The sequence below is a fragment of the Gobius niger genome (genome assembly GCF_951799975.1).
Source record: "Gobius niger genome assembly, chromosome: 4".
NCBI classification, from domain to species: Eukaryota; Metazoa; Chordata; class Actinopteri; order Gobiiformes; family Gobiidae; genus Gobius; species Gobius niger.
Window position 1 is genome coordinate 35080700 of NC_136855.1, and position 23419 is coordinate 35104118.

The following is a 23419-nucleotide window of genomic DNA, read 5'->3' on the forward strand; positions in this document are numbered from 1 at the left end:
CTCACAGAATGGAAACCAGTCAGAGAGATGCATATTCAACAGTGGCTTATGGAAGAACTGGTTCTGAAACAGCAGCGGCTCACGGACTACACAGGGACATCCTCTCTCTGTGTGTCAGTGCTCAGGAAATGCACTTGTTAGTAAACTCGGACAAGTTTAAAAGCGCTCAAAAGAGGACTCTACGTTATTATTCTCCTCAACATTGACCAGTACGTCTACGTCCAGAGACTGTAGCCTATCTCCACTGACCGTCACCAAAAGAAGCTTCGCAAACCTGACAAAAGCAGCTGTCTCGCGAACATAGCCGCTGTAACGAAGTGCTCGCTCGCGCGTAATAGCTTCGCTCTGGGTGAGACACGGAATAGCGCAAATATCGTGGACATTATCGCTCGCTGTTGTCCGCCGTATTTGCTCACAGAAGTTGTGTTGTGCAGCCTGTAGCTATAGAGAAAAGCCCGTCGCCTCGGTGAAGTGGGGGAAGGGGCTGGATGCAGAGCCAGGCGGCCTCACGCCAGCCTCAGCCCTGTGTCCTCCGCACGAACACAGCTCCCTCTCGCCTTTGTTCGCAGCGACACGCCGCGCCGCGCCTGCTACCGGGACAAACGGGGGCTCCGTGGCGGACTCACCTGAAGGGTTGACGGCGGCCGGCGTTGCCATGTTTTTTTTTTTTTTTTTCCCTCAGCGGAGGAAAAAAAAAAGAGACGCGAACGTTGGTGATGGCGCACAATGACGCACAATGCACGACAGGCTGTGAGCTCCGACGGAGGCTGCTAAAGTCCAGGGGCTTGTCACGCTATGGGCTCCGCTCCTCACATTCGCTCAGCCGAGGTCAAAGCGCAGGGAGCCGAGAGCAGAGCGTAATCCAGGGCTGTTTCTTTTAAAGGCAAATGTACACCAGGGCCAGACTAAAAACCAGTGCAAGATGTCTGAACGGTAGCACCGCGAGATCTTACTGCCGCTTGAATAAATTAATGTTAAGAAGCAGCGCCGGAGTGGGAGACAAGGAGAGAGTGTGTCTCATCCGAGGGGGCAGCCGCTGACGCGCATCACCTTTTATCGATCTCGTCTGGATTATCGTTTCCAGACAATAATCACAGGCTAAGCTTCAGGCGGCGTCCTAATGCCACAGGTGCAACGGTGGTGCTCTACCCTATACCCCAGGGAAGCCAAATCATCCCTAACCCAGCAGAAATGTCACTATTTTTATATCTTAAGTGTTCTGCGTAAAGATCAGGGTCTGTTCTGTGTAATAATAGGCTCTTTATTTCTATAGCACAAACAAAACAACTACTCTTGACCAAAGTGCTGAACAGACTGATTTAAAGGAAAACAACAACAAGACATAATCAAGATAAAAGTAGTAGTACATTAGCCTAATGGGTAAGGACGATAATGAAAATAAAAGGCGTTTGATTAAGAAGATGTTTAGGCTGCACTTGTTACACGCCTGGTATGAACTTATTAACCACTAATTAAGAATGCAAAAAAGCACTTTCCCTTCAGAAGAACAAAGCTCAACTTTTCCCCGGCTGTTTTTAATCTTTTCCTTGTTCTGATTATGAAACTGAAAAGAAATGATTGAGTACTGTTACATATTCCTTTAGTATCAAAAAAGTAGCTGTATTCTCAATATCCTCAAATAAAAGAGTTACTGTACATTTATTTATTTATTGGTTTATTTGGTCGGGACAGTTCATGTTAATGGACATACATGAGTCTCATGCATGTAAACACGGCACACCAGAGTGTAGCCTTAATTCCATCCATCGTCCCCCAAGTGCACTCTCAAACACACTCTCATTCATCCTGGTCTATTGTACATGTTTTTAGTGGTAGGGGAAACCGGAGCACCTGGAGGAAACCTACGCAGACATGGGGAGAACATGCAAACTCCACACAGAAAGGCCCCGTCCCTGGTGGGAATCGAACCAGGACCTTCTAGCTGTGAAGCACGAGCTCTAACTACTGTACTACTGTGCTGCCCCCCGTACCCTAATACAGTTACTCATAATGAGTATTCTAAATACATGTATTCAGTACTGACAGAGCTGAAAAGGCTGCAGGAGTTTCCTTTTGCTGATTGAAAAAAACTTGAGAAGGTTTATCCTTTTCCAATGCTCTGGTTCGTCCATGTCAGGGATTAGTGCGCCTGCTTTAACATTTGCAGCCTCCTTTACATAGATATAGGAAGGACACAAATAGGCTTGCATAGTTTAGTTTAAGTAGGCCAAACATGCACATAACACTTCAGTTTGTTGATCTGTGGTTGTAACAAGCAAAATAGTAAGCAACAAAAAGTTTTAAACTGTGTTATATTTTGCGGCTCCAAACCTTTTTTTTTGGCTGAAGAAAGGGCAAAATGGCTGTTTTCATAATGAAGGTTGCAGAGCCCTGTCCGAGTGACTCAGACTTTTTATTTGAAGAGTGACTAAAAATAAACTATCACTAGTTCAATCATGGGATGAGTCAGCTCTAAACTAAGCCAGGTTTAAAAAATGACTAATTTGTAGCTGAAATATGACTGGGCTGTAAAGTAAAAGTGCCACGCCGTCTTTGTTATGCCCATATGTTGTCGGTTCGATCTCACGGATGCTTGACAACCACAGTGCATTCCAAAACACATCGGATAGATCTTAAATAAACTGTGGTCGGGCAGATAAGCGAGCTCGCTGCTCATAAACCGCTCGCCGGACATCCCACAGGAGTCGTTCATGTATAAAAGCTTCGGGCCTTAATTGGGTGATTCGATTCTGAGAAATTCAATATAGGCTGTGGCACAAAAAGATCATAGCTTTGAAGAGAGCCATGTTTCAGCATGTAGGTTAAGCCAAGGGAGAGCTAGTTTTAAGTGTCTGACGTGTCTTCAGGTGGAAATAGTGGTTTAATGGACTCAGGCATTGATTGGGGACATTTTGTTGTTATTTTCATATGTTTTCATGCTCATCTTAAAGTGATAGCCTAACAATGTCATAGATTCTGTAAAATTGACTTTCCGAGTGTGCATTTTGACAAATAATATTAAAGGTGCGTTACAACTTTTTGGGTCCTTTAAGTAATCCAGTGGCTGTATGAGTGGTTACCATAGCGCCTTTACTTTCCATCCGGGTTGCCTCTGTTATGCTCCAGGACTAATTGTTTTTAGCATTGAAATACTGTATAAAGGAGAATCAGCGTTCAATCCTGACAGTTAGCAAGTCAGCTAGTCCAGGCAACTTTCAGCATCCATTAGCCTGCTCAATGTATTTTTGCTATAGCCGTTAGCGTTAGCAAATCATGAACAAATCAGATGTTTTCAGCTGTTGGTACAGACCTTTTTAGATTTCACTTTAGATACAAATTGGCTTATATACCATATTTTCCAGGCTATAAATCACACTTTTTTTCATAGTTTGGCTGGGGGTGAGTCTTATACTCCAGACTGGAGTGACTAATATGTGATTTTTCAATTTATTTTATTCATATACATAATTTGAATAATTTCACATGCCGCTAGAGGGCACTGCAGGCTAATTGAGCAGCAGAAGGAAAGTTTGGAGTGAGCGGAAAGCGGAGGTTACTCTTACCGCAATAAAATAAACAAAGCTAATCACAAGCTAAAAGCTAGATGGCCACAGCAAGAGGAACAAGGGCGTTTGACTATGAGAGCTTGAAAAACGTGCTGCCGGGAGAGGCTTGTCAATGGTGAAATGACACTGAGGATGAAGATTTCAATGTATTTAGTGATTTGGAGTGAGATCGAGCGTTCATGTTCTTTATGCTATTGTTATCTGAACTGTTTATGTGACATTAACACACCAGACACCTATTTAGTTTGTTGTTTATGCTTCATGTAGCTAATCATCAATGTGTTACGTTAGCTTGTTGTTTTTTTCTTCACTGGGTCATTGAAAGGTTAAATACGCGCAGATATCAAGGATTTTATTTTTCGCATAAAAAGTTGCATATTGCACCTATGCATTTTTTCTAAAGTCTCTCCGTGTGTTGATCTCAGACACTTATCAGAATTCCCAGAGCCATCACATTGACTAATAAGACGAGCTTTCCTTTGAACCGGCCTGCCAGGTTCAATCAAGACAGAAACAAACTATCACTTTAACTATCAGGCTAGCATTTAGGCATTGGATGAATTGCAACATCCCATAGCTCAGTATTGAGTATTCTGCAAAATACCCAAAATTGTTGAAAAATTGCAATTAGTGGGAGGAACACTATTGAAACAACCAGCCCCGCACATGGTTCACATATAACACTCATTTTCCCTCTTTCTAACAGTTCATCATAGCAATTTATTACAGAAGGTATGAGGAAGGAAGAGAGGCTAGAACTGACTCAGCCCAAGTTTGCCAGCCAATTCCAGTGTTAGTTGTTACTTGTTGTGAAAAGTTGGAGAACCAATCCATCAAGCAGTTGTTCCGGGGGGTTTGTTTCATTTTGGAGCTGTTGTAGTGCATCCCCCTAAAGAGGAGTGCGTGTGAGGTCACTCCCTCTCCTCCTCCTCCTCCTCCTCCTCCTCCTCTCAGAACAGGAGAGAAGCAGCGAGCCGGCGGGAGCTGTGAGCGTCTCCTGCAGTCCCCGTCCCGCCACGGTCCCCGTCCCCTGTCCAGCGCAGGCTCGGCAGCTCGGAGCAAATCAGGACAGACACGCTTCCGCCGCTGCTGCAAGGATGTGAGGCAGGTAGGAATCACTCAAGTGCCCAGGGGTTGTTGGATGTGAGTTGAAATGTGTGTGTGCATAAGCATGTTGAGATATGCGTGTTCATACTGTAAGTTCATGTCAGTGGGCCATTTGCATGTGCAGTTTTTGAGCTGGGTTCTGTCATATTTCTCCTCACATGATCATGGTATCTACAGTATGTAACCCGTAATAATGAATGTGAATGTGAATAACTTGAAAAACATTATACAGACACACAAAATTGCATTTATTCATAGTTTATAATTGAAACAGACATGCAGGTCTTCAGACGTTTTGATGAAGCTTTTCATATAAATTACGTGGACCAGGGCATAATTAAGGTGTCCTACTTCAGAAATGCCCCCAAAAGAGTCTTAAAGTGGGGCTCAATCAATGACAATACTTGGACATGTTCCTCTATAACCTCTGTACCTCTATAACCTACCTTTTACATACATCATTTACATACTAATGACATAGGCCTGCATTATTCATACAAACAGAACGTTACAACTACACTTACCATGTGACGAGGAGATGACTGTTTTTTATAGTGCACCTAAGAGAATATTAAGCTCATCCAATAATAATAATAATTGCACATGCATTTGGGATGGGCCAAGATCAAAATGCTATACGATTTTTGGTCACAGTGTAGAGTAATATTCAGGATTTTTTTCTTTCTTTACAAGGATACATCCACTGTTGACTGTCTAAAGGTGCTTAAAGGGATGCTTAGCTTATAGTTACCCATCAGTGTTTACGTAGCATATTGGTTTGCTCTGAAAAAGATGATCGAAAGATAAAGAAAGGATCACTTGTTTTCATTTTGTTAAACTGCTAGGCATTTTTCGTCTTTATTTATTATTACAAATTTCAACATCTTGGATCGTAATCGCTCTCAAGAACCCGATCTCGTGGCTCGTCTCGTGACGTGTGCCCAAATAGGTCTCCCTCTGAAGCTTTCATTGCCTTAAAATACATACTGTGTCTTAAATTGACACAGACGCTTGTCCCAGAGAGAAATTTGGTTTGTTTGGTGGTACAAACCTCTGTCTGTTCTGTTACTGCACGTTCAGTCTTCTTGTGCAACATTAATTGTCTTACTATTTGTTATATTGGACAGAATTACGAGGTAACAAGAGACGGAGGTTCGGCCACAGCTCAGACCGGTGCATGCTGTTGTTGCTGTCGTCTAAGGGCAAGACACGTCACCCTCTTTGCTTATGTGGTGTGTTAGTGATTGGTTGTTGGTGGTTTGAAGGGCCATTGGGGCTGAGTGGAAGCCCTTCAGTTTACCCCAGAGCAGCAGTGCCAACATTGCTCACCACCGCTGACTGTGGAAAGAGAATAAATTAAACAATTTCAGGAGTCTCTACAGAGGCGCTGCATAAAAAACAATATCTTATTATCTGTTATGTTGTGCCTGAAAATCTTGACACTATCTCGAACTACTGTGTTGATATGGAAGTTTTGTCTTTCACATTACAGAGGCACTTGATCAAGGCAAATACGAGACAAAAATATAAAAAGAAATGACATTTTACTCCCTAAAAATCCTACACTTTCCTTCTCATTCTTAAGTGAATCCCTAAAAATGTTGTCAAAGATGCCCTCACCGCTGCGCTCTGTCTGTGTTCTTGTGTCACCTCGTCATGTCTGCTCGCTCAGGAAGTCACGGTGACGCTGTAGAGCGGGGCTCAGACCTGACAGCAGTGGGTGTGTGGGGGGAGTGGGGGGTGTCTGGTGTGAATAGTCCTCTCTCTTCCTCCACAGCCCCAGCCCAGCAGATGGTTATTACACAGAGGCACTAGTGACAAATCTTCAGTCTTCTGTAAGAGCGGGACAGCTCAAGGGGAGGGGGGCAGCGGGACCAACGACAAAACGCCATTTCAACTTAGACCCATTTCATTCAGAGCTGCTGTCTTCTCTTCACACAAACCTCACAGGAAAGTGCCCTGCAGACTTGGACAGTTATAGCGAGGGCTTTGGGAAATCAATCCCCGTCTAGCTAATTCACACTGTTATGCCCTTGGGCAAGACACCTCACATTGAACAACATGGTGACGGGTGCATTAATTGAACACGTTTAAAGAGTTTGAGAACTGTTGCACAACACCTAAGGCTTGACCAGAGCACGCTGCCCTCTACAGGCCGGGTGTTTGCTCGGTCTCATCCTCACACCACAACCCACACGTCTCAGCACATTTTCAGAGTGACTGTCAGCTCACCAGAGTTACAGATAAGGCTCTCATTCTGCTGTCTACAGAGGCAGAAGAGATTAAACGTGCTGAGCGGAGAGCACATAACCGAAGACGAGGACATTCGTCAGGAGTGCATTAAGTATATGTCCTAAATGAAGTTTCTCCCTCGCTGAGTGAGCTATATTTGTAAAAGTAAAAATACCTGGAAGTTTTTAGTAAAAACTACTGGACATATAAGGCTATATAAGGCTCCCATGGCATGTGTCCCGTGTACACTTTAGGGCACAGCCCTGTTCAGTCTTACACTCTTTAGGCGTGCCATACGGTCTTAATACACAAGTGTGTTATTACACACATTGTGAGCATGTGTGATCATTTATGTGGTATAAAGACATGTGTGTGAGTATACGGTGAGTAGTGTTTGTTACACTGACGTCTGGCTGAGATTCAGAGAATCCCCTGTATTGTACTGATCATTCATCACTTTAATTAAACGTCTGTGGAGCAGCCATTATCATTGATCAACACACAGCAGCTCTCTGCCCATGAAACCAGCGTTATGGATCACTGCTGAGTGTGGAGAATTCACGCTCTATCAACTGTGCTCTGGTTTGACTGAATCTGAAAACAATCTGTTGATGGTTGAAAGTTGTTCAGTGTTCTTATCTACAGCACATGTCTTTGGTCCATCAGAGAAACAAGACTACTCGCAGAAATGAAACAATTGAGCAATTAAACATGTGACCTACTGTTCTGTGAGGCTGAAGTGCTAAATGTGTGTCACGGCTCTGAAACAGGCTGCAGATGGGCAGACGATGTGTTCATAAATCCTGAGTACGGTTCAGGTTACCCTCAAGCCAAATCTCATAATTCTCAATTCACATTTACAACAGCTAATTAAATGACAATATGATAATGTGAACTATAGCCTATATTGAAGTAAATTCATACTGTCCATGTATCACCGGATCCATGTCTTCAGCATGTCATGTTTATACTTTATGGTTATAACACAAAATTCACATAAAACTGCAGGCAATCAGTTAAATCAAAGTATATACATGTATGTTGTAAGTGTTATGAACCAGATGGACAGTGTCACCCTGAAGTTATACCCCTCTCCCTGAGTCCACACTGATAGCATCTCGCTACTTTAAATGGAAAACTACAGAGAGCTGTTGGGGCTAATGGCGCGTGTCTTCAGTGAGACTGGAGACAGACTTTGCAGCACTGCACAATTTGACAGCAGAGCACTGTAAAGTACAGCTCAGTAATGCGTCTGTGTGATGTGTGTCTCAGCAGGGTGGCAGAATGGCGGCCGAGCGGGTGGCAGTGGCAGCGCTGATGGAGGTGATGGAGGTGGGCAGCACCACGGAGCCTGACGCACTGGACGTGGACCAGGGCCTCACTCTGGCCTGCATCGGCTTCCTCTGCCTGCTGCTGGTTGCCATGATCATCCGCTGTGCCAAGGTCATCATGGACCCCTACAGCGCCATCCCCACCTCCACCTGGGAAGAGCAGCACCTGGACGACTGACCCCGCCCAGTGTGGGAGGAGGAGCACGAGTCCAACTGACCAAGTCCACACCTGGGAGGAAACTCACCGGGATGTCTGAGCCCACCCACACCTGAATGACTGACCCCGCCCAGTGTGGAAGGAGGAGCACAAAACCAACTGACTCCGTCCACATCTGGGAGGAAAATCACTGGGATTGCTGTCTACAGAGGCAACGCACGCCTCGATGTCTGACTCCACCTGACCCCACCTACACCTGGAAGGAGGAGCACGAGTCCAAGTAACTCCGTCGACACACCTCGGATGAAAACCACTAGGATTTCTGAACCCACCAACACCTGGATGACCCAACTGGATCAGTCATCTGGATGACTGACCTGCCCAGTGTGGGAGGAGGAGCACAAGACCAACTGACTCCATTCACATCTGGGAAAAAATCACTGGTATTTCTGACCCCACCCACACCTGGATAACTGACCCGGCCCAGTGTGGGAGGAGGAGCATGTGCCCAACTGTCTCCGCCAACACTTAACCCTAACCCTACCCACATCTGGATGCCTGACCCTGCCCAGGAGCACATGCCCAATGGACTCTGCCGACACCTGGATGACTGACCCACCCACACCTGGGAGGAGAAATACTGACTGACAATCTATACCTTCCGACCACTACCATTCATTCACTCACACACTACATTCACTTAGGCGGTGGGTGAAGAGTCTTGCCCAAGGATACGATAACAGTGCACCTGCGGGAGCCCGGATTCGCAAACTTTATACTCACGAGTTGACCTGCTCTACCATCTGGAGGGCGGACTCACACCTGGGCCACACCTCTGCTTGGGGGTATCTGCTCTGGTCAACTGTATTGCGCCACTCTCTTGAGTATTTCCGATAATCGCTGAGTTGCTTGTTGCTGTTGGTGTGACTGCGCTGTTGAGAAATACCTGACCCCACCCACATGGAGTAGCAACAACTGTGTGACTGACCCCGCAACTCAACCCCCATGAAAGAGTAGAACCCCCACCTAAAGGCAGAATATGCTTTTTTCAATTGTATGAATGAATGAATGAATGAATGAATGGATGCTAAAGACAGAAGACTATAAACTTTAGTTTGCTTGATTTGGCACAGCACAAACTTCACCTCTGATGAGACGACAGATCATTCTTCTATCTATGCCCTTTACACAGTGGCTTCATGCACTCTTGAAACAGATGATGAGCCAAGCACAGGTCTCCAGTTTGGGCTGAACATTCTGGAAACGTTTCTTCTCAGCTGCAGCATCAAGATGACTCACCAGGATTTGTTGACTTGCGGCATCTTTTGTAATGTGAGGCGGAATGGTTAGACGAGAGCTTGTAGAACAATGTTTACAAAGCACAATCAGGACAACTTACAAAACTCGCACGTGGCTCTACGCAGACACTCAGCTCGTCGTTCTCAACTCCGGCGTTTTTTCAAAACAATGGTATTCACGGCACAAAGCGAAACACTGAACAAGAACAACAACAATGGAGACGATTGAACGCCTGCTGTCTCTAAAAATAAAGCCAGGGATGTTGGCAAGCCATTTGTTGAACCATTTGGACAAATACCACTTTTGGGGGCAGTTTGGAAAGTAATTCAGCAAAGACGAGAGCGGTTATAAACTAAACATAAAAATAACAGCTGAAGCGTGAGTAAAATGTTAGCAAAAGCAATCAACGCTCGTACTAAAACTCAAATGTTATGGGTAAACAAAGTGCTGGAGCCAAGACTGAGTGGGTGCTAGTGCTTACTTTAATGCCTACAAAAAAAGAGAATTGTCGAGCATAACATGGAAAGACTGCTGTTTTTCTGGGTGGAGAAGAGACAGTCCTGAGCCTTAGATGGAGGCGTTGCACTCGCCCTGACGCCCAATAACCCAAAACAAACCCACATTCCTTCACGCGCCACGCAGTGTCCCTTTACTATCGCTGACAACAAGAACATAGCACCATATGTACAAGTTTATGGGAGAGGTTCCGTTCCGTTGTAAAGGAAAGGGTAGGATTTTGGTGAGAGTCTCTTTTTTGGATGTGGTTAGTATCTCACTCTGTACACACAAAACAGTACAATGTCTACTCTCTCTGCAAAAACAAAGGTGAAAAATAATAGTCATATCTCTCAAGACCATTTGTGACTTTAGACATCCTGATCAATAAGAATGTGACCAGAAGATAGCGCCATAACTCCTCCGGTCTGTTTGTAAATGGATTGTCAAGTGCATGTACTGAAGTGCCTATTACTCGCGAAGGGTTGATGTAGCACAAGACCGTTTTGAGCTAATAAAAGTACTGACATGTGCAACTCTTCTTCTTCTGTTTTTAAAGTAAGATTTTTGTCAGTGCCCAGATTGCCCCCACGTTAAATTCTAAACATGAAAACTGTGGTCTAAAGGCTTTTTGAACTGCAGCTTCATTCTCTTCTGTGGCCCCAATGTGTCCATTTTTGACACGCTTTGAAGGCGAGACACAGCAGGTGATTTTTGTTTGTGTGTGTGTGGCAATTTTCCTCCTTGACACCATAGTTTTAATGTCAGAAGAAAACAAGACCAAAGTCACCCTGCATGATGCCTATTTCATGACGTTTTGTCGACTCACCTGGAAAATAACTCCTGGTGTGTTGTACATAAGGCAACGGAGATGGCACTGTAATCCAAATATAAGTCATGTCCATTCTGGGGGACAATAATCTTCCACAAGCAGCATGTTTTATTTTTCAGTTGAAACATATAATGACTCACAAAAAAAATATTACACATAAATATTATTCTAAGTTGTAAAATGTAACATGTCAATTCTAAAGTGTTAAAAGTTTGGATAAAAGTTCAGGGCACAATTTTCGGACAGCCATGTTAGATGTCGTCACAATTCATGTGCCTTTTCATCCATCCATTTTCATCCACTTGTCCATTGCTGGGTTGTGGGGGCAACCATTGGAGCTGCCCAGATCACATTGCACCAGCCCCCTATGGTTCCTCCTGTGGGTGGTGGGTCCATAGAACGATGACCTCACAATTCTAACCGAGCTTGTTGGTCTCTCATAAGGGTCTTCTGAACCGTGAACTAAGACCTGTTTGCCTTTGAAGACTATACCAACAACAGAGCTCCCTGGATCGTGCGGGTGCTCAAACCCCTCCACCATGTTATTGTGGTATTTCAAGGAGGGGAACTTGAGTCAATATTTTACTGAATTTGCTGAAAATACTAACGATGGTAACGATGGAAAAATGTTTATTAATTCAACTTTTGCTGGGCTCGGTCTTCCGCCTGGTGCAATTACAGCGTTGGTCGAGGCAAGGCTGCCGTCTTGCAAACACCAGTGCTTCGCCGATAGCCTGAGGGTGTTGCTTCAGAGAAAAACAATGTGTTGGTGGAGGCGTGTGCGACAAGTCGAGCTGTCTTCAACGAGCCGCTTGCTGCACTCCCTCCACTTGATCTCATCTTTACCAATGGCCGCTGGCTGCCCTGCTTTTTGACCACAAACGTGGGGGCCGCCATTGCTCCGCCGTTGCTGCAGTACCTCCATATCGCCGCTAGGCCCCCATTGAAAAGCATTGGAGTTTAGACACGTTAAAAACTACTTTAAAGCCTGGTTTCAATTGTTTCAACGCTAGACTAGGCTAGATCTTCCTCCTGAGATAACGCTGGGTTAATAACAATATATGAAACCAGGCTGGTTTTCGTAATATGATTTTTTGAAATCTCGTATTTAATGAGGCTCGGACTGTTAGCATTGGAGCAGCGCGAGCTACACGTCACGCAAGGGCCGAGTCTACGGTGAAAATCCCGCCCGTATGTCCTTTTTAGGAACATGCTTCGTCAGAGCTGGGGAGGGGGGGCCTGTAAATCCGCCATGAATTGCCCCACGGCCGTGGTCATTCTGGTAAACGGGGAGGAGTGAGCATAAGACGTCCATTATTTTCTACAGTCTATGATCTTTACATTAGATAACGCGCAACCTCATGCATGTTATTAACAATGGGCGCTGGCTGCTCTGCTTTATGACCACGACACTGGGGGCCGCCATTGCTCCGCCATTGCTGTAGTACTTCCATATCGCCACTAGGCCCCCATTGAAAAGCATTGGAGTTTAGACACCTTAAAAACAACTTTAACAACTTTAAGCCTGGTTTCAATTTTTCAAACACTGGACTAGGCGAGATATTCCTCCTGAGATAACGCTTGTGATTACAATATATGAAACCAGGCTGGTTTTCGTGAAAATAATTTTTGAAATCTCATACTTAATGAGGCTCGGGCTGTTAGCATTGGAGCAGCGCGAGCTACACGTCACGCAAGGGCCGAGTCTACAGTGAAGATCCCGCCCTTATGCCCTTTTTAGGAACATGCTTCGTCAGAGCTGGGGAGGGGGAGTCTGTAAATCCGCCATGAATTCCCCCACGACCGTGGTCATTATGGTAAACGGGGAGGAGTGAGCATAAGACGTCCATTATTTTTTGTAGTCTATGGTTATTAAGCGTCTGCAGGACAAACTACAACCCATTTCTCCCACTGTGAGTTAACCACTGTCCATGTCAGGAGAGAGAGAGCTTTCAGCAACTGATCAGAATCCCTGGGCCATCTCTTCAACCAATGAGACAAGCTTTCCTGTGAACCAGCCTGTCAGGTCCGATCAGGAGCGATGGGAGAGGGTGCTTAATCGTTTACTTTTGAAATTGTGTTCCTTCTCGCCTTATTTTGGAAACTAGAAGTGGGGTCCAATCAGGAGGTAAATGTAACTCTCCATTGCAATCTTACAGACTGTCACTTTAAATATTTTCTGAAGGTAAAGAAGTCCCAGAAGCTCACTTACTCAAGTATATGCACTTGAGTTATATATAACGCTTCTGACCTCAATCTCAAATTTGGAGATTGTCGCAGGATAAAACCACTTTATATCCTCATTTTGCCCAAATACAGCTTGATATGATGCTATTCATAAATGTAGCCATGAATCTCTCAAGTAGCAGAATAGGTGGTCAAAAGCTTTTGGTGAAATGTGTGATTATTAAAGTGAATAGTAAATCCAGATCCATCACTCATTAATGCGGCTGCAAAGGGATGTGAGCCGAGTCTTCGCTCCTCCCCTGATCATCATCTCTGTGGTCCTTCAGACAAGGGCATATTCAGCTCACTCAGGTCCACTGGGCTTTCAAGGTTAACTCTGATCTTCCGTACAGTGAATATGACGGGGCTCCGCGATGCATGTCAAACAGCCTGTCATTTCTACGCTAAACGCTGCCTTTTAAGTGGTTCACATTTCGTTCCTGTTATCGGGAGCAGAGGTCCTGAGGGGCGATGGCTCATGGGAGATGAACTTTGCCTTCGACACACGCACATCTCTATGGTAGAACAACACAATATACCGCCAAGATACTGTTGTTGCAATATTAGATGAAAAAATATCTAGCCAAAATATATTCCAAAAGTCACAGAGGTATTATATATTTATACCTAAAGCAAACAAAAATACTTAAAATGTGCAAAAGATCTGTTTTAGTTATGTTGTTTTTTTGAGATTTGGAGATGGAGTTCATGAATGAACCCCATCAAGTCGCAGGAACTCCTCACAGAAAGGCCCACACAGTTGGCAATTTCTATGTTTTGCTTCAATTCACCTTAACTAAACACATTTGCAGATATTTCCCACATTCGCAGCAACAAAGGAGTTACCAAAGAGAGCACACCATGGAGTAAAAATACATGTTTTTATTATAAATCCTTTCAAATTCTAGTAACACTGATTGTCAAGCAGCAGTAACATTTCCATGAGATGTGAGAAAGCTCTTTGTGGTCCGGTCTCTTGTCTGTTCCCGTGGGTCAGTGAAGTGGTCTCAGCGCTGTAGAGCAGGCAGGATGACGCCCGAGCAGGACCCGAAGCCCACTCTGTGTCCGGGCCCCTGACAGTACCCTGCACACACCGAAACAAAAAGCATACTTCACACTGCTGGCTGGACTGCAGAGTCAATCTATACCGACACTGTAGTCCATAGGTGTCAAACTCTGGCCCGCGGGCCAAATTTGGCCCGCAATGTAATTATATTTGGCCCGAGAGGCTATACCAAATGACTACTCGAGCTGGCCCACCGGTATTATACATTTTTTAAAAATATTTTTCATATCTGGACTATTAAGTTATATATTGTATAGTAATAAGTGTTGCTTGTTCCATATTCAATGTTAAAGCAAATCTTGTTTGGGTCCATATTAAAAGGTTTGTTCAATGGTGGCCCGCGACTTTGTTCAAGTTTTACATTTTGGCCCACTGTGTATTTGAGTTTGACACCCCTGCTGTAGTCTATATAGAACATTTAATCCACTTAATATACCAAAAAATCAACGTCATTATTGAATCAACTGAGACAAAGCTGTAGCAATGTGACATACCATTCCTTTTTTTACCCACTTTATGTTGTGGTCACATTACATCACAACATTCTAAACATGTCATATTGTATAATAAAAATTAGTTGTGGCAACTGTGGTAACTGTCAAAATGCTGAATTTTAGACTTGCTTCATGATTAATAAATCATTCAGATCTCTGTAACAGCTGGACATATCCACATGAAACAATAACTGCTGCAAAGTTCAACACCTTCTCTCAGCACATATGAAATAAGATTATAAATTACTGTGTCATATAGGTATATAAGTGGACTCCTATATATATGCTATATACTCTAAAATATTGAAAAACATGTGCTTTATGTGTCAGCCATACGGTGAATGTGGCAGGTTTGTGAATCCAATAACTTCCTGATTAGATCCCCGATCAATGAAAACATTTGACGTTGACATTCTACAATGTTGTGAATGCAACGTATTCCATGCACTTCCATGGCTGGTAATTGAAGATAAAATCTATACTGTTTCAAATTCAGGCTACTGTATACACAGCAATAGCGTTTTTTAGTAGTAAACAAAGGGACTGTTCATGATGAATTAGGTGTTAACTCATCATTTATTAAAGGAACAGGCCACAGGTTTTCCATACTGAGATATGTTCTTACCTGAGCTTAGACGAGTTGATATGTACCTGTCTGGTCTTTGTGTGTGTGCTCAGTCACGCACAGTGACCAAAGATGTTGTTAGCATTTGGCCTCTCCCAGTATATTCCTATAGCTCCAAACGGGGTGAAATTAGAAGCGACCAAGCTCTTCCACAGGCACAAAGACCAGACAGGTACAAATCAACTCGTCTAAGCTCAGGTGAGAACATATCTCAGCATGGAAAAACGGTGGCCTGTTCTTTTAAGGCTAAATAAGCTGTAGTTATTATAAAGTGTTACCGAGGACTTCAGAGCGGTCTACAGGAGAGCTTTACCTTTGATGATGACTTCATCTCCATCCTTCAGAAACGTGCGGGTCTCTCCTCCCCCCAGGTCTATGGTCTTTGTACCTCTCCAGGACAACTCCAGCATGGAACCAAAGCTCTCTGGTTCCTGAAACAGAACAGACGCATATTCAAAAAGAAAATGGCAAAGTGAACAGATGATGATTGCATATAATTGACCAATCACTAAATTGACTTTCTAATGCACGTTTACACTCTTGATTCTGAAAATATAAGACTTTACAGGCAGCAAAAGTAAATAAATGACTATGCTTTGAGCTCCGGCAAAAAAAACACACATAACTCCTGTATTGAACGGCAGTGGGCAGAAAATGACATTGATTAATAACAGACTCTCACAGTTACAGAGGGCAATAGCCTGGACGAATGTTTACAATCGTCGAGATACATAAATAAAGCCCACTGACCGGCCCGCTGATGGTCCCAGAAGCGAGCAGGTCTCCGGGGCGCAGGTTGCAGCCGTTCACAGTGTGGTGGGCCAGCTGCTGTTTCATGGTCCAGTACATGAACTACTCAAACAGACAAACAGTCAAGCGAAGCCTCCATTGAACTACACTTTAGTGATGATCGAAAACTGACCTTGAAGTTGGAACGGCAGATTGTTGCAGCCTGAGCCATTCCTTCACCTAGTACAGAGGGAATGTGAGATTAGGATATTGAAAAGTCATCAAAAATATGGATTGGGTCTTTTAGCTTTTTTCAATGTATGGAACTCTACAAAAGCTTTTAAAGTTTGCCCACCTTTTACTGATACAAAAAGGTTGATATTGAAGGTGTACGGGTCTGGGTGTTGGAGATACGGCAGCGGCTCTGGATCCTGAAACGACAGCCTCAGGGTCAGACTTTGAGTGACACCCTCTGAAGGCCCAGCAGGAGGGGGAACAGTACCTGGACTGCATTGGGCTCCACAAAGGGCATCAGCGCCTCCATGGGAACCACCCACGGTGAGATGGTGGTGCCGAAGTTCTTCCCCAGGAACGGTCCGAGGGGGACGTACTCCCATGTCTGGATGTCCCGCGCTGTGGAGGGCACAACACGGGACACGTCATACAAGTAGGTATGTTAAACAATATTGCAAAGGAAACTACATAGTGTACACTGAATGTTTTTTGTACTGGATGTTTTCTCTACTGTGGTAATCTCTCTGAATAGTGTGCTTTGTGTGTGGTGGCGTTGAGGTTTTGCGCACCGCTCCAGTCGTTCATCAGGACCATGCCAAAGATGTGTTCGTGGGCTTTCTCCACTGGGATGGGCTCTCCCAGAGCGTTCCCCCCACCCACGAAGAAGGCCTGTGTGCAGAGGAGAGAGGAGAGGACACAATGACCATCAAGACAGACTATCCCAACTCAGTGGAACTTCTTGTCATAACATGAATACTCTTAAAAATGACCACACAAAAAGTGACATTTTGACAAAAACAATATTAAATCAAAGTAATTGCTGGGTTGCAGGTGACATCACAACGTTCTAAAGGCCTATAAAAACTTTATATACGTAGAGGTAAAATTATTTAGTTTTTGAAGAAATTGTTGGGCTTGTAAAGAGAGATCATGGACTCAGTGACTGATATTAATAATCATTTTTGTAATTCATACACTTTCTTTTTAGATACGACTTGTGAAAGTGTAATGCTGTTAATAGGAAAAACTGGCTGCTGCCCCCCACTGGGTCCTGTGACATCATCACATTCTAGAACCTGCAACGCAGCAATAATAATACTAGTACATACATACTGTATTAAAAAAATAACCTGAATGTCTGCATCACGTCATGAACCAGTTTTATCAAATTGTTGTTGAATGGAGTGAATGAATGGAGTAAGTTGGAGCAAGAGCTATAAGACTGTGAAACTGTAATTCAATTTGAAATTCTGTTCAAGAAACAAACAAAATGATAATAATGGATGTTGAGAATGGATGCCCCTCCTGGAACCGCCACCTTAAAGTGGTGGAGGGGTTTGAGCACCCGAATGATCCTGGGTGGGTGGATGGATGGACGGATGGATGGATGGATGGATGGATGGATGCCAAGGATGCAAAAATAATGGTGATGGACTTGTTTTATATAAAGTACTGAAAAGCAGAGCTGTAAAACTGCATGCATAAGGCATTGGCAGCTGTTTTGTACATAAAAAATACACAGGAAAAACTTGGGCTTCTGCTTATTCCATTTCAGACTTTATGTATATTTTTTCCACTCTTCTACATAAAAAATGTCTAAATGTCTGAATGAATCGAGTCTGAATCTGAAGTGTAAAACCAGTCACCATCACAGCTCCTCTTTATCCCAAGAACGTTTTGAAACAACTTTATAAACTCTCCCCTGCCAACAAATCAGGTTTTTTGGAATATATTTTAGTAATGAGTTTGGTTCGCGGTTTACAGTTTAAACTTGACTAGCTCCATCTGTCATGGTTTGAAAAAGTGGGTGCAGAGCCTTTAGCGCTGCCTGGTACAGTGTGAACTGTGTGAGTAATGATAGCACAGATTTGTTTTGCTCTTTACAAGCTTGGCAAGCTTCTTGAAGCGCTTTTGCAGCAGTGCATTATTCTTGCACTCTCCACACTCTGGTGCAGTTTGTTCCCTTGTCCCACCTCCCGAGATAATGCCCCACTTTTTCAATGATCCCAAGTGGATTATGTGAAAATTAAATAGGCTAGATTTACATAAAGAACGAGATAATACCATAACTCCACGTGAAACATTTACTTAGGTGTGCTAACTTTCTAGGTTGGAAGAGGCCTATGCAGTGACCTATCCCAGTATCTGTGTGTGTTAAGTGGGATGAAGCGGTGCAATTGGTGATCTTCATCTGATCAAGCTTGAATTTCTCCAGTTGGTTCAAACACATTGCACAATTTATCCCACTGACAACACATTTTGAGGTGGTGCAGAATTTACTATAGTGGGGATTGTTCCATCAAACTTGTCCTGAATGACTGGGTATGTTTTGTAAAAATGAAAATATGACTGGATGAAGAGGGTACATACCATCTCCAGCTCGATGTCCAGCAGCTTGGATGGGCCAAACACCGGTGGCTTGGCTGAAAAAGTCACACGCTTATGGTCAGTTTGTTCCAACACACATCTGGCCCGGGACTGACAAACGAGAACTAGATGCCTAAAAGTCAAAGGCTTTGAGAATAAAAATGATGTCTTTCTTGTTTGGACAACCCTGGCTAATACATGTGTTAAAGGGGAGAGCTAAAGGGAGTATCTACTTGACTCTGTGTATGAACGAAATTATTCAGTATATTCATAAAAGCTGTCCTCACTCTGGTCCGGTCTCATTTGTCCTGAAGGGCGCCGCAGGGGGGTCCCGGACACCACCACAGAGGACGCTCGGCCGTGGTACCCGACGGGCAACCGCAGCCTGCAAAACACACCAGGGTTCATGACTGATCTGCATATTCAGACATATATTACAGTCGGAGTTTGATGATTCTTCTTCTTTTTTTTCCTTCTCTTCTCAATGTATAATGTTGTGCCTTTTTTGCATCCCAATTAGATGAACCAAAGTATTTTTAAACATCCAACTTTGGAATCAAGATTAAAGACTCATCTTTTCGTCCTCCTGGTGTTGCTGTAAAGTGCTATATAAATAAACTTTGATTGATTGATTGATTGATTGATTGATTGATTGATTGATTGATTGATTGATTGATTGATTGATTGATTGATTGATTGATTGATTGATTGATTGATTGAAAAATCTCTTAAAAACACAGGTTTAAAAATTCTGTGTCAAAATATTCAATGTAAAAAAGAAAAACCTGAGGTTTTTTTTTGGCGCTTTAAACCATCGATGAGAAATAATGATATAAAAACATTTTCAGATCAATGGTCAACACTGCATTGTTTTTGACACTGAATTATTACATTGACATTTTTTTTATTTTGTTAAATGGATGTTTAAAAAATTATTCACATAATGAAGATGCAACAAAAATCAGTCACATGAATTCTTTGTATAAAAAACACACAGCATCGTACATTTGTCAGCATGCTGTTGGGTAAAAATAGTGGCTTGAGTCGCTATGGTTTAGTCTGGCGTTATTGCCCCTGCTGCCAGCGAAGGGCACCACTTCAAGCAACATACAGCACCAGACCCCTAAAAGAACAGTCTTAAAGAGCGGCAGAGCTGTAAAGGGCCAGTCTCACCGGCCTGGAGACTAGTTAGAGACTAGTTGGAGACTAGAGTCGCCGCTGTTCAAGGAGATGTCTCCAAGACGTCCCCTGGAGATAAGGCTAGTCCAGGAAGTCTCGGTGAAAACGAACACGTTCGATTTCAGCGGAGTCTCCGCATGGTCTCTGAGAGGTCTACGTGGCCTCAAGCAGTTGTGGCAACATTGTGAACACTATTTGTTGTCCTCAACCTGTGAGACGTTTCTTTTTCAAGGCTCCATGCAGTCTCCTCTGAAATCAGACACGTTCGTTTTCACTGAGACTACCTGGAGAGACGCCTTATCTCCAGGGGACGTCTCAAAAACATCTCCGTGACCAGTGGCAACTTACTCTTCCCTTAACCTTTGCATTTCTTGTTGTATACCTTAAAATAGTGCTAATGTTCAGAAAATACCTTTTGGACAAATTTAAGATGAAAATCAGATATTACAAAACGGCAGCACAGGGTCGGCATATAATTTCACCCTGTGTTTGCATAAATCCCTAAATCACATAAACTCAGCCTACCAGTTTGGCATGAGCGCGTTCTCTTTGCCCCGGAACATGATCCCCACGTTGGTGGCGTGGTCCCGGGAGGAGTAGAAGTCCGTGTAGTCCCCTGGAGAGACAGGACATAGGATGTTGGACAGGTCACAGTAAGATATGGACAGATCAATTGTTGTGGAAGATTAACCGTTTGGTAAAAGACGTGTTGCAGTAAAAAATAACTCTGCTGGTGTGTTTGATGTGGACCGATTTGACAAAATGGACATAGACACTCACCGATATGTGCAGGCAGGTGCATGATGGCTGCACTCTGGGGAATAAATGCACTGTGGAGAAAAAAGTGCAGTTTCATCTCACATTTTGCAGAAAAATGTTTAATCTAAATTCTTAAAAAGGCTAAAATAAGATTATACTGTACTATACAATACAAAACATGCCCCTTATGACCAGTTAGTGGTTAATCAAAGAATGGATTTGGATGAGGACCAAACCTCTTTAGATCTCATATTTGGCTGCCTTTAGTCAACATCTCCATGTAGACGAGCTGGAGATGTCATAGGATCCTGTGGGTGCTGCGTAGCTCGAGCACCCAACCAAATGTTTGAACACCCAGGCGAGCTTTCCCTCTTTACAAAATGATTCAATAGATACAACCTGTTCATGACGAAAGCCGTCACTCCCTTATTCTAAGAGAGCCTGACTTATAATCATGAGTTTGTGAGATCAATTCTGACCCCTGATAAAAATAAACACTTCTATTTTATTCTATTGTTAGATGAAATGTTTTGCGGTGTGGCTTTAAGTAAACAAAGTGAAAAGTGTGCGGATAAAATCTCTAATAGTACGATATATTTTGTGGTTTGGTTGGATAAATTTGGCAAAATGCTGATGATATGGAGGTTATTTCGTGATAGGATTTATCTAAACTTGCAGTTAAAAGTTCCATTCCTTTGAAAGCTTGAAGGCCAACTAAATAAGACCTCTGAAGTGTATAACATCCATGTGCTGACCTGGCGCGCAGCTCACAGTCGTCCCTCAGAGTGCTGTGATTGGCTGAGAGCAGCGTCTGCAGCGTCCTCCTAGTCTCCCTCCAGGCCTCATGGCCCAGGGACATGAAGGCGTTCAGCGTCTCCTGAAGGGGAAAAGGCACAGGGTCAGTGTTATCTTTTTTTAAGACAATATTAAATCTACTAGGGTTGACGTAGAATGTTAGACTTCGAACATGTGGGACACCGACTCACCTGCTCAAAGACCTCCTGGTGCTTGGACATGACCGGACCTTGGAACAGAGACTTGATCACACTGAGGATCAGGATTTGGTCTCCAATGGCAACGCCAATACGATGTTTGGGCTGTGGAGAAAACAGATGAAGTATAATAATAAATGAATAGTATTCTCAAGCCTAATCAGTGGACCACATCTCCATGAGCTGCATCCTCTCCCTCCCATCCATTGTACTGCTCTGCCAGTACATTTTACCAAATATATTTGTGATGAAAAACCTGCTCAGCCTTCATCTGCATGGTGCTGCTCTGTTTGAGATGATTTTTCATGAGATCAGAGAATGAATAGCTGAATATTCGACATCTTAGAACTTGACATTCACTCCAAAGGGAAAAGCCGAGAGCTTACTCACATGGTCGGCTGTAGAGAAGACTCCATAGGGCAGGTTGTGGAAGGAGAAGTCACAGTCCGGTGAAACTTGGATGAAGGACATGTTGGTTCTGTGCTGTGCTCTCTGTTCTCTCCTCACTGAGATGTGAGGAGAAACACTTCCAGATGTGCGGCTCAGACTTTGGACAGGCCTGCCTCTCCGCTCTCAGCCAATGAGAGGTCGTGCTGAGGGTCCACCCCTGTAGAACCTAATGCATACCAGCCCACAGTGACTCAGCAAACAAGACCCAGCCTCCACAGGACCATGGGGCACACAGGTCTGAAGGTCTGGGAAGAGAGATTAGATGCAAAATAAATGAGGAGACATGCACATCCTGATCTAAAGTAGCCAGCAGGATCAAAAACTAACATAGACCAAAAAAAAACAAAGATTTGCACAGGCTGCTTCTCACCAGTTTTATTTTATTCGGGCGTTCAGCCCTTCATCAGACAATTAACAGTTAACTGTCTGAACCTTCATCAGACAGTTAACTGTATGATGAAGGGCTACTGAGTTTATTGTCTGTCTCCCGAGGGAGAAATTCAACTTGGAGGAGAGTCAGTTGCAAACATAATATTTGTTGTTCTTATTCATTAATTTGATGGAGTGTGGTACAAAGGAGTTTTTATAGCGGTTGTGTGAACAAACAGGGATCCAAAACCTCCTCCCTGAGGGCAGCAGCTCGTACTGACAGTTGAGGACAAGGATCGGCTATGATTTTACGAGCCTGGGCCAATGTGGACTGATCAAAAATGTCCTGCAGGAGGACGAGCCACTTTTACAAGTCTGACAATTTGTGTTTTGTATTTTACAGTCAGGTCACCAAACAATTCCATACCTTAGCACAGTTTCTACATGCTCTGAAACTGTGCTAAGGGAAATGTTACATGTGATGCCAATAAAACTGGTGGGCAGCAGTCTGTGCGGATATTTGTTTTTTTTTGTGTCAGAGAGAATAGATGCACATGGAGAAGCAGAGAAGTTACATTTTTCTATTAATGATGTCATTTTTACCGCTGTGTTCAGCACTTTGGTCGACGTTGTTGTTGGATTGGATCACATTATGCAAATGTCCAGTTTAGCCTCGGTTCACACTTGGAGTTGTCCGGTGGACAATAAAATGCTTGTTGATCTACAGCTTTGGGGTTTAGTTTCACTGAATCTAATAGGATCTCATTCCAATACATAAACTACTATAGTAAAACAGATATCATTGTATGTTTACCTCTCGCAGTTACTACATGTCTCTGATTCTGTATATGTGTCATTTATATGTCATTTTCTCGCTGAAATAATTTCTTTCTTTAGATATTTATAACAT

The 23419-nt window shown here is 43.5% G+C and overlaps 3 protein-coding genes across 4 annotated transcripts in view; 1 reads left to right on the forward strand and 2 right to left on the reverse strand.

Annotated features, from left to right (window-relative positions):
• arnt2 (aryl-hydrocarbon receptor nuclear translocator 2) overlaps positions 1 to 961 on the reverse strand; it is a 59353-nt gene extending 58392 nt beyond the window's left edge. Inside the window, exon 1 of the mRNA XM_079554707.1 lies at positions 627 to 961. Coding sequence (XP_079410833.1) covers positions 627 to 657 — 31 coding nt within the window. The 5' untranslated portion in view covers positions 658 to 961. The remainder of the gene's footprint in view (positions 1 to 626) is intronic.
• Positions 53 to 8578, forward strand: ctxnd1 (cortexin domain containing 1). Of its 2 annotated transcripts, none has more exons than XM_079554791.1 (3): positions 53 to 349; positions 4521 to 4674; positions 8178 to 8578. In XM_079554791.1, exon 3 carries the CDS (start codon positions 8190 to 8192, stop codon positions 8412 to 8414), a length of 225 nt encoding a protein of 74 aa, XP_079410917.1. In that variant the 5' UTR covers positions 53 to 349; positions 4521 to 4674; positions 8178 to 8189; the 3' UTR covers positions 8415 to 8578. The 2 variants fall into 2 exon arrangements, with proteins under 2 accessions (XP_079410917.1, XP_079410918.1); XM_079554792.1 differs by having other exon boundaries at positions 8181 to 8578.
• A 5550-nt stretch (positions 8579 to 14128) lies between these two features.
• Positions 14129 to 22381, reverse strand: fah (fumarylacetoacetate hydrolase (fumarylacetoacetase)). The gene is made up of 14 exons (XM_079554740.1): positions 22081 to 22381; positions 21685 to 21795; positions 21454 to 21575; positions 20720 to 20769; positions 20465 to 20555; positions 19048 to 19145; positions 18764 to 18816; positions 16963 to 17062; positions 16662 to 16792; positions 16515 to 16590; positions 16353 to 16399; positions 16181 to 16282; positions 15744 to 15861; positions 14129 to 14329 (listed from the first exon to the last, which is right to left on the reverse strand). The coding sequence occupies exons 1-14, from the start codon at positions 22159 to 22161 to the stop codon at positions 14253 to 14255; spliced, it is 1257 nt and encodes a 418-aa protein (XP_079410866.1). The 5' UTR covers positions 22162 to 22381; the 3' UTR covers positions 14129 to 14252.
• Between the last annotated feature and the right edge of the window lie 1038 nt (positions 22382 to 23419).

Excerpts from the sequence above, each read along its gene's own strand:
- ctxnd1 (XM_079554791.1), top strand. The coding sequence starts at position 8,190 with ATGGCGGCCGAGCGGGTGGCAGTGGCAGCGCTGATGGAGGTGATGGAG.
- fah (XM_079554740.1), bottom strand. The coding sequence starts at position 22,161 with ATGTCCTTCATCCAAGTTTCACCGGACTGTGACTTCTCCTTCCACAAC. Across the intron at positions 19,146-20,464 it reads AACGCGCTCATGCCAAACTG|GCTGCGGTTGCCCGTCGGGT; the intron begins GTAGGCTGAGTT and ends TGTGTTTTGCAG. Across the intron at positions 16,591-16,661 it reads TGGAGCCCAATGCAGTCCAG|GATCCAGAGCCGCTGCCGTA; the intron begins GTACTGTTCCCC and ends CTGTCGTTTCAG.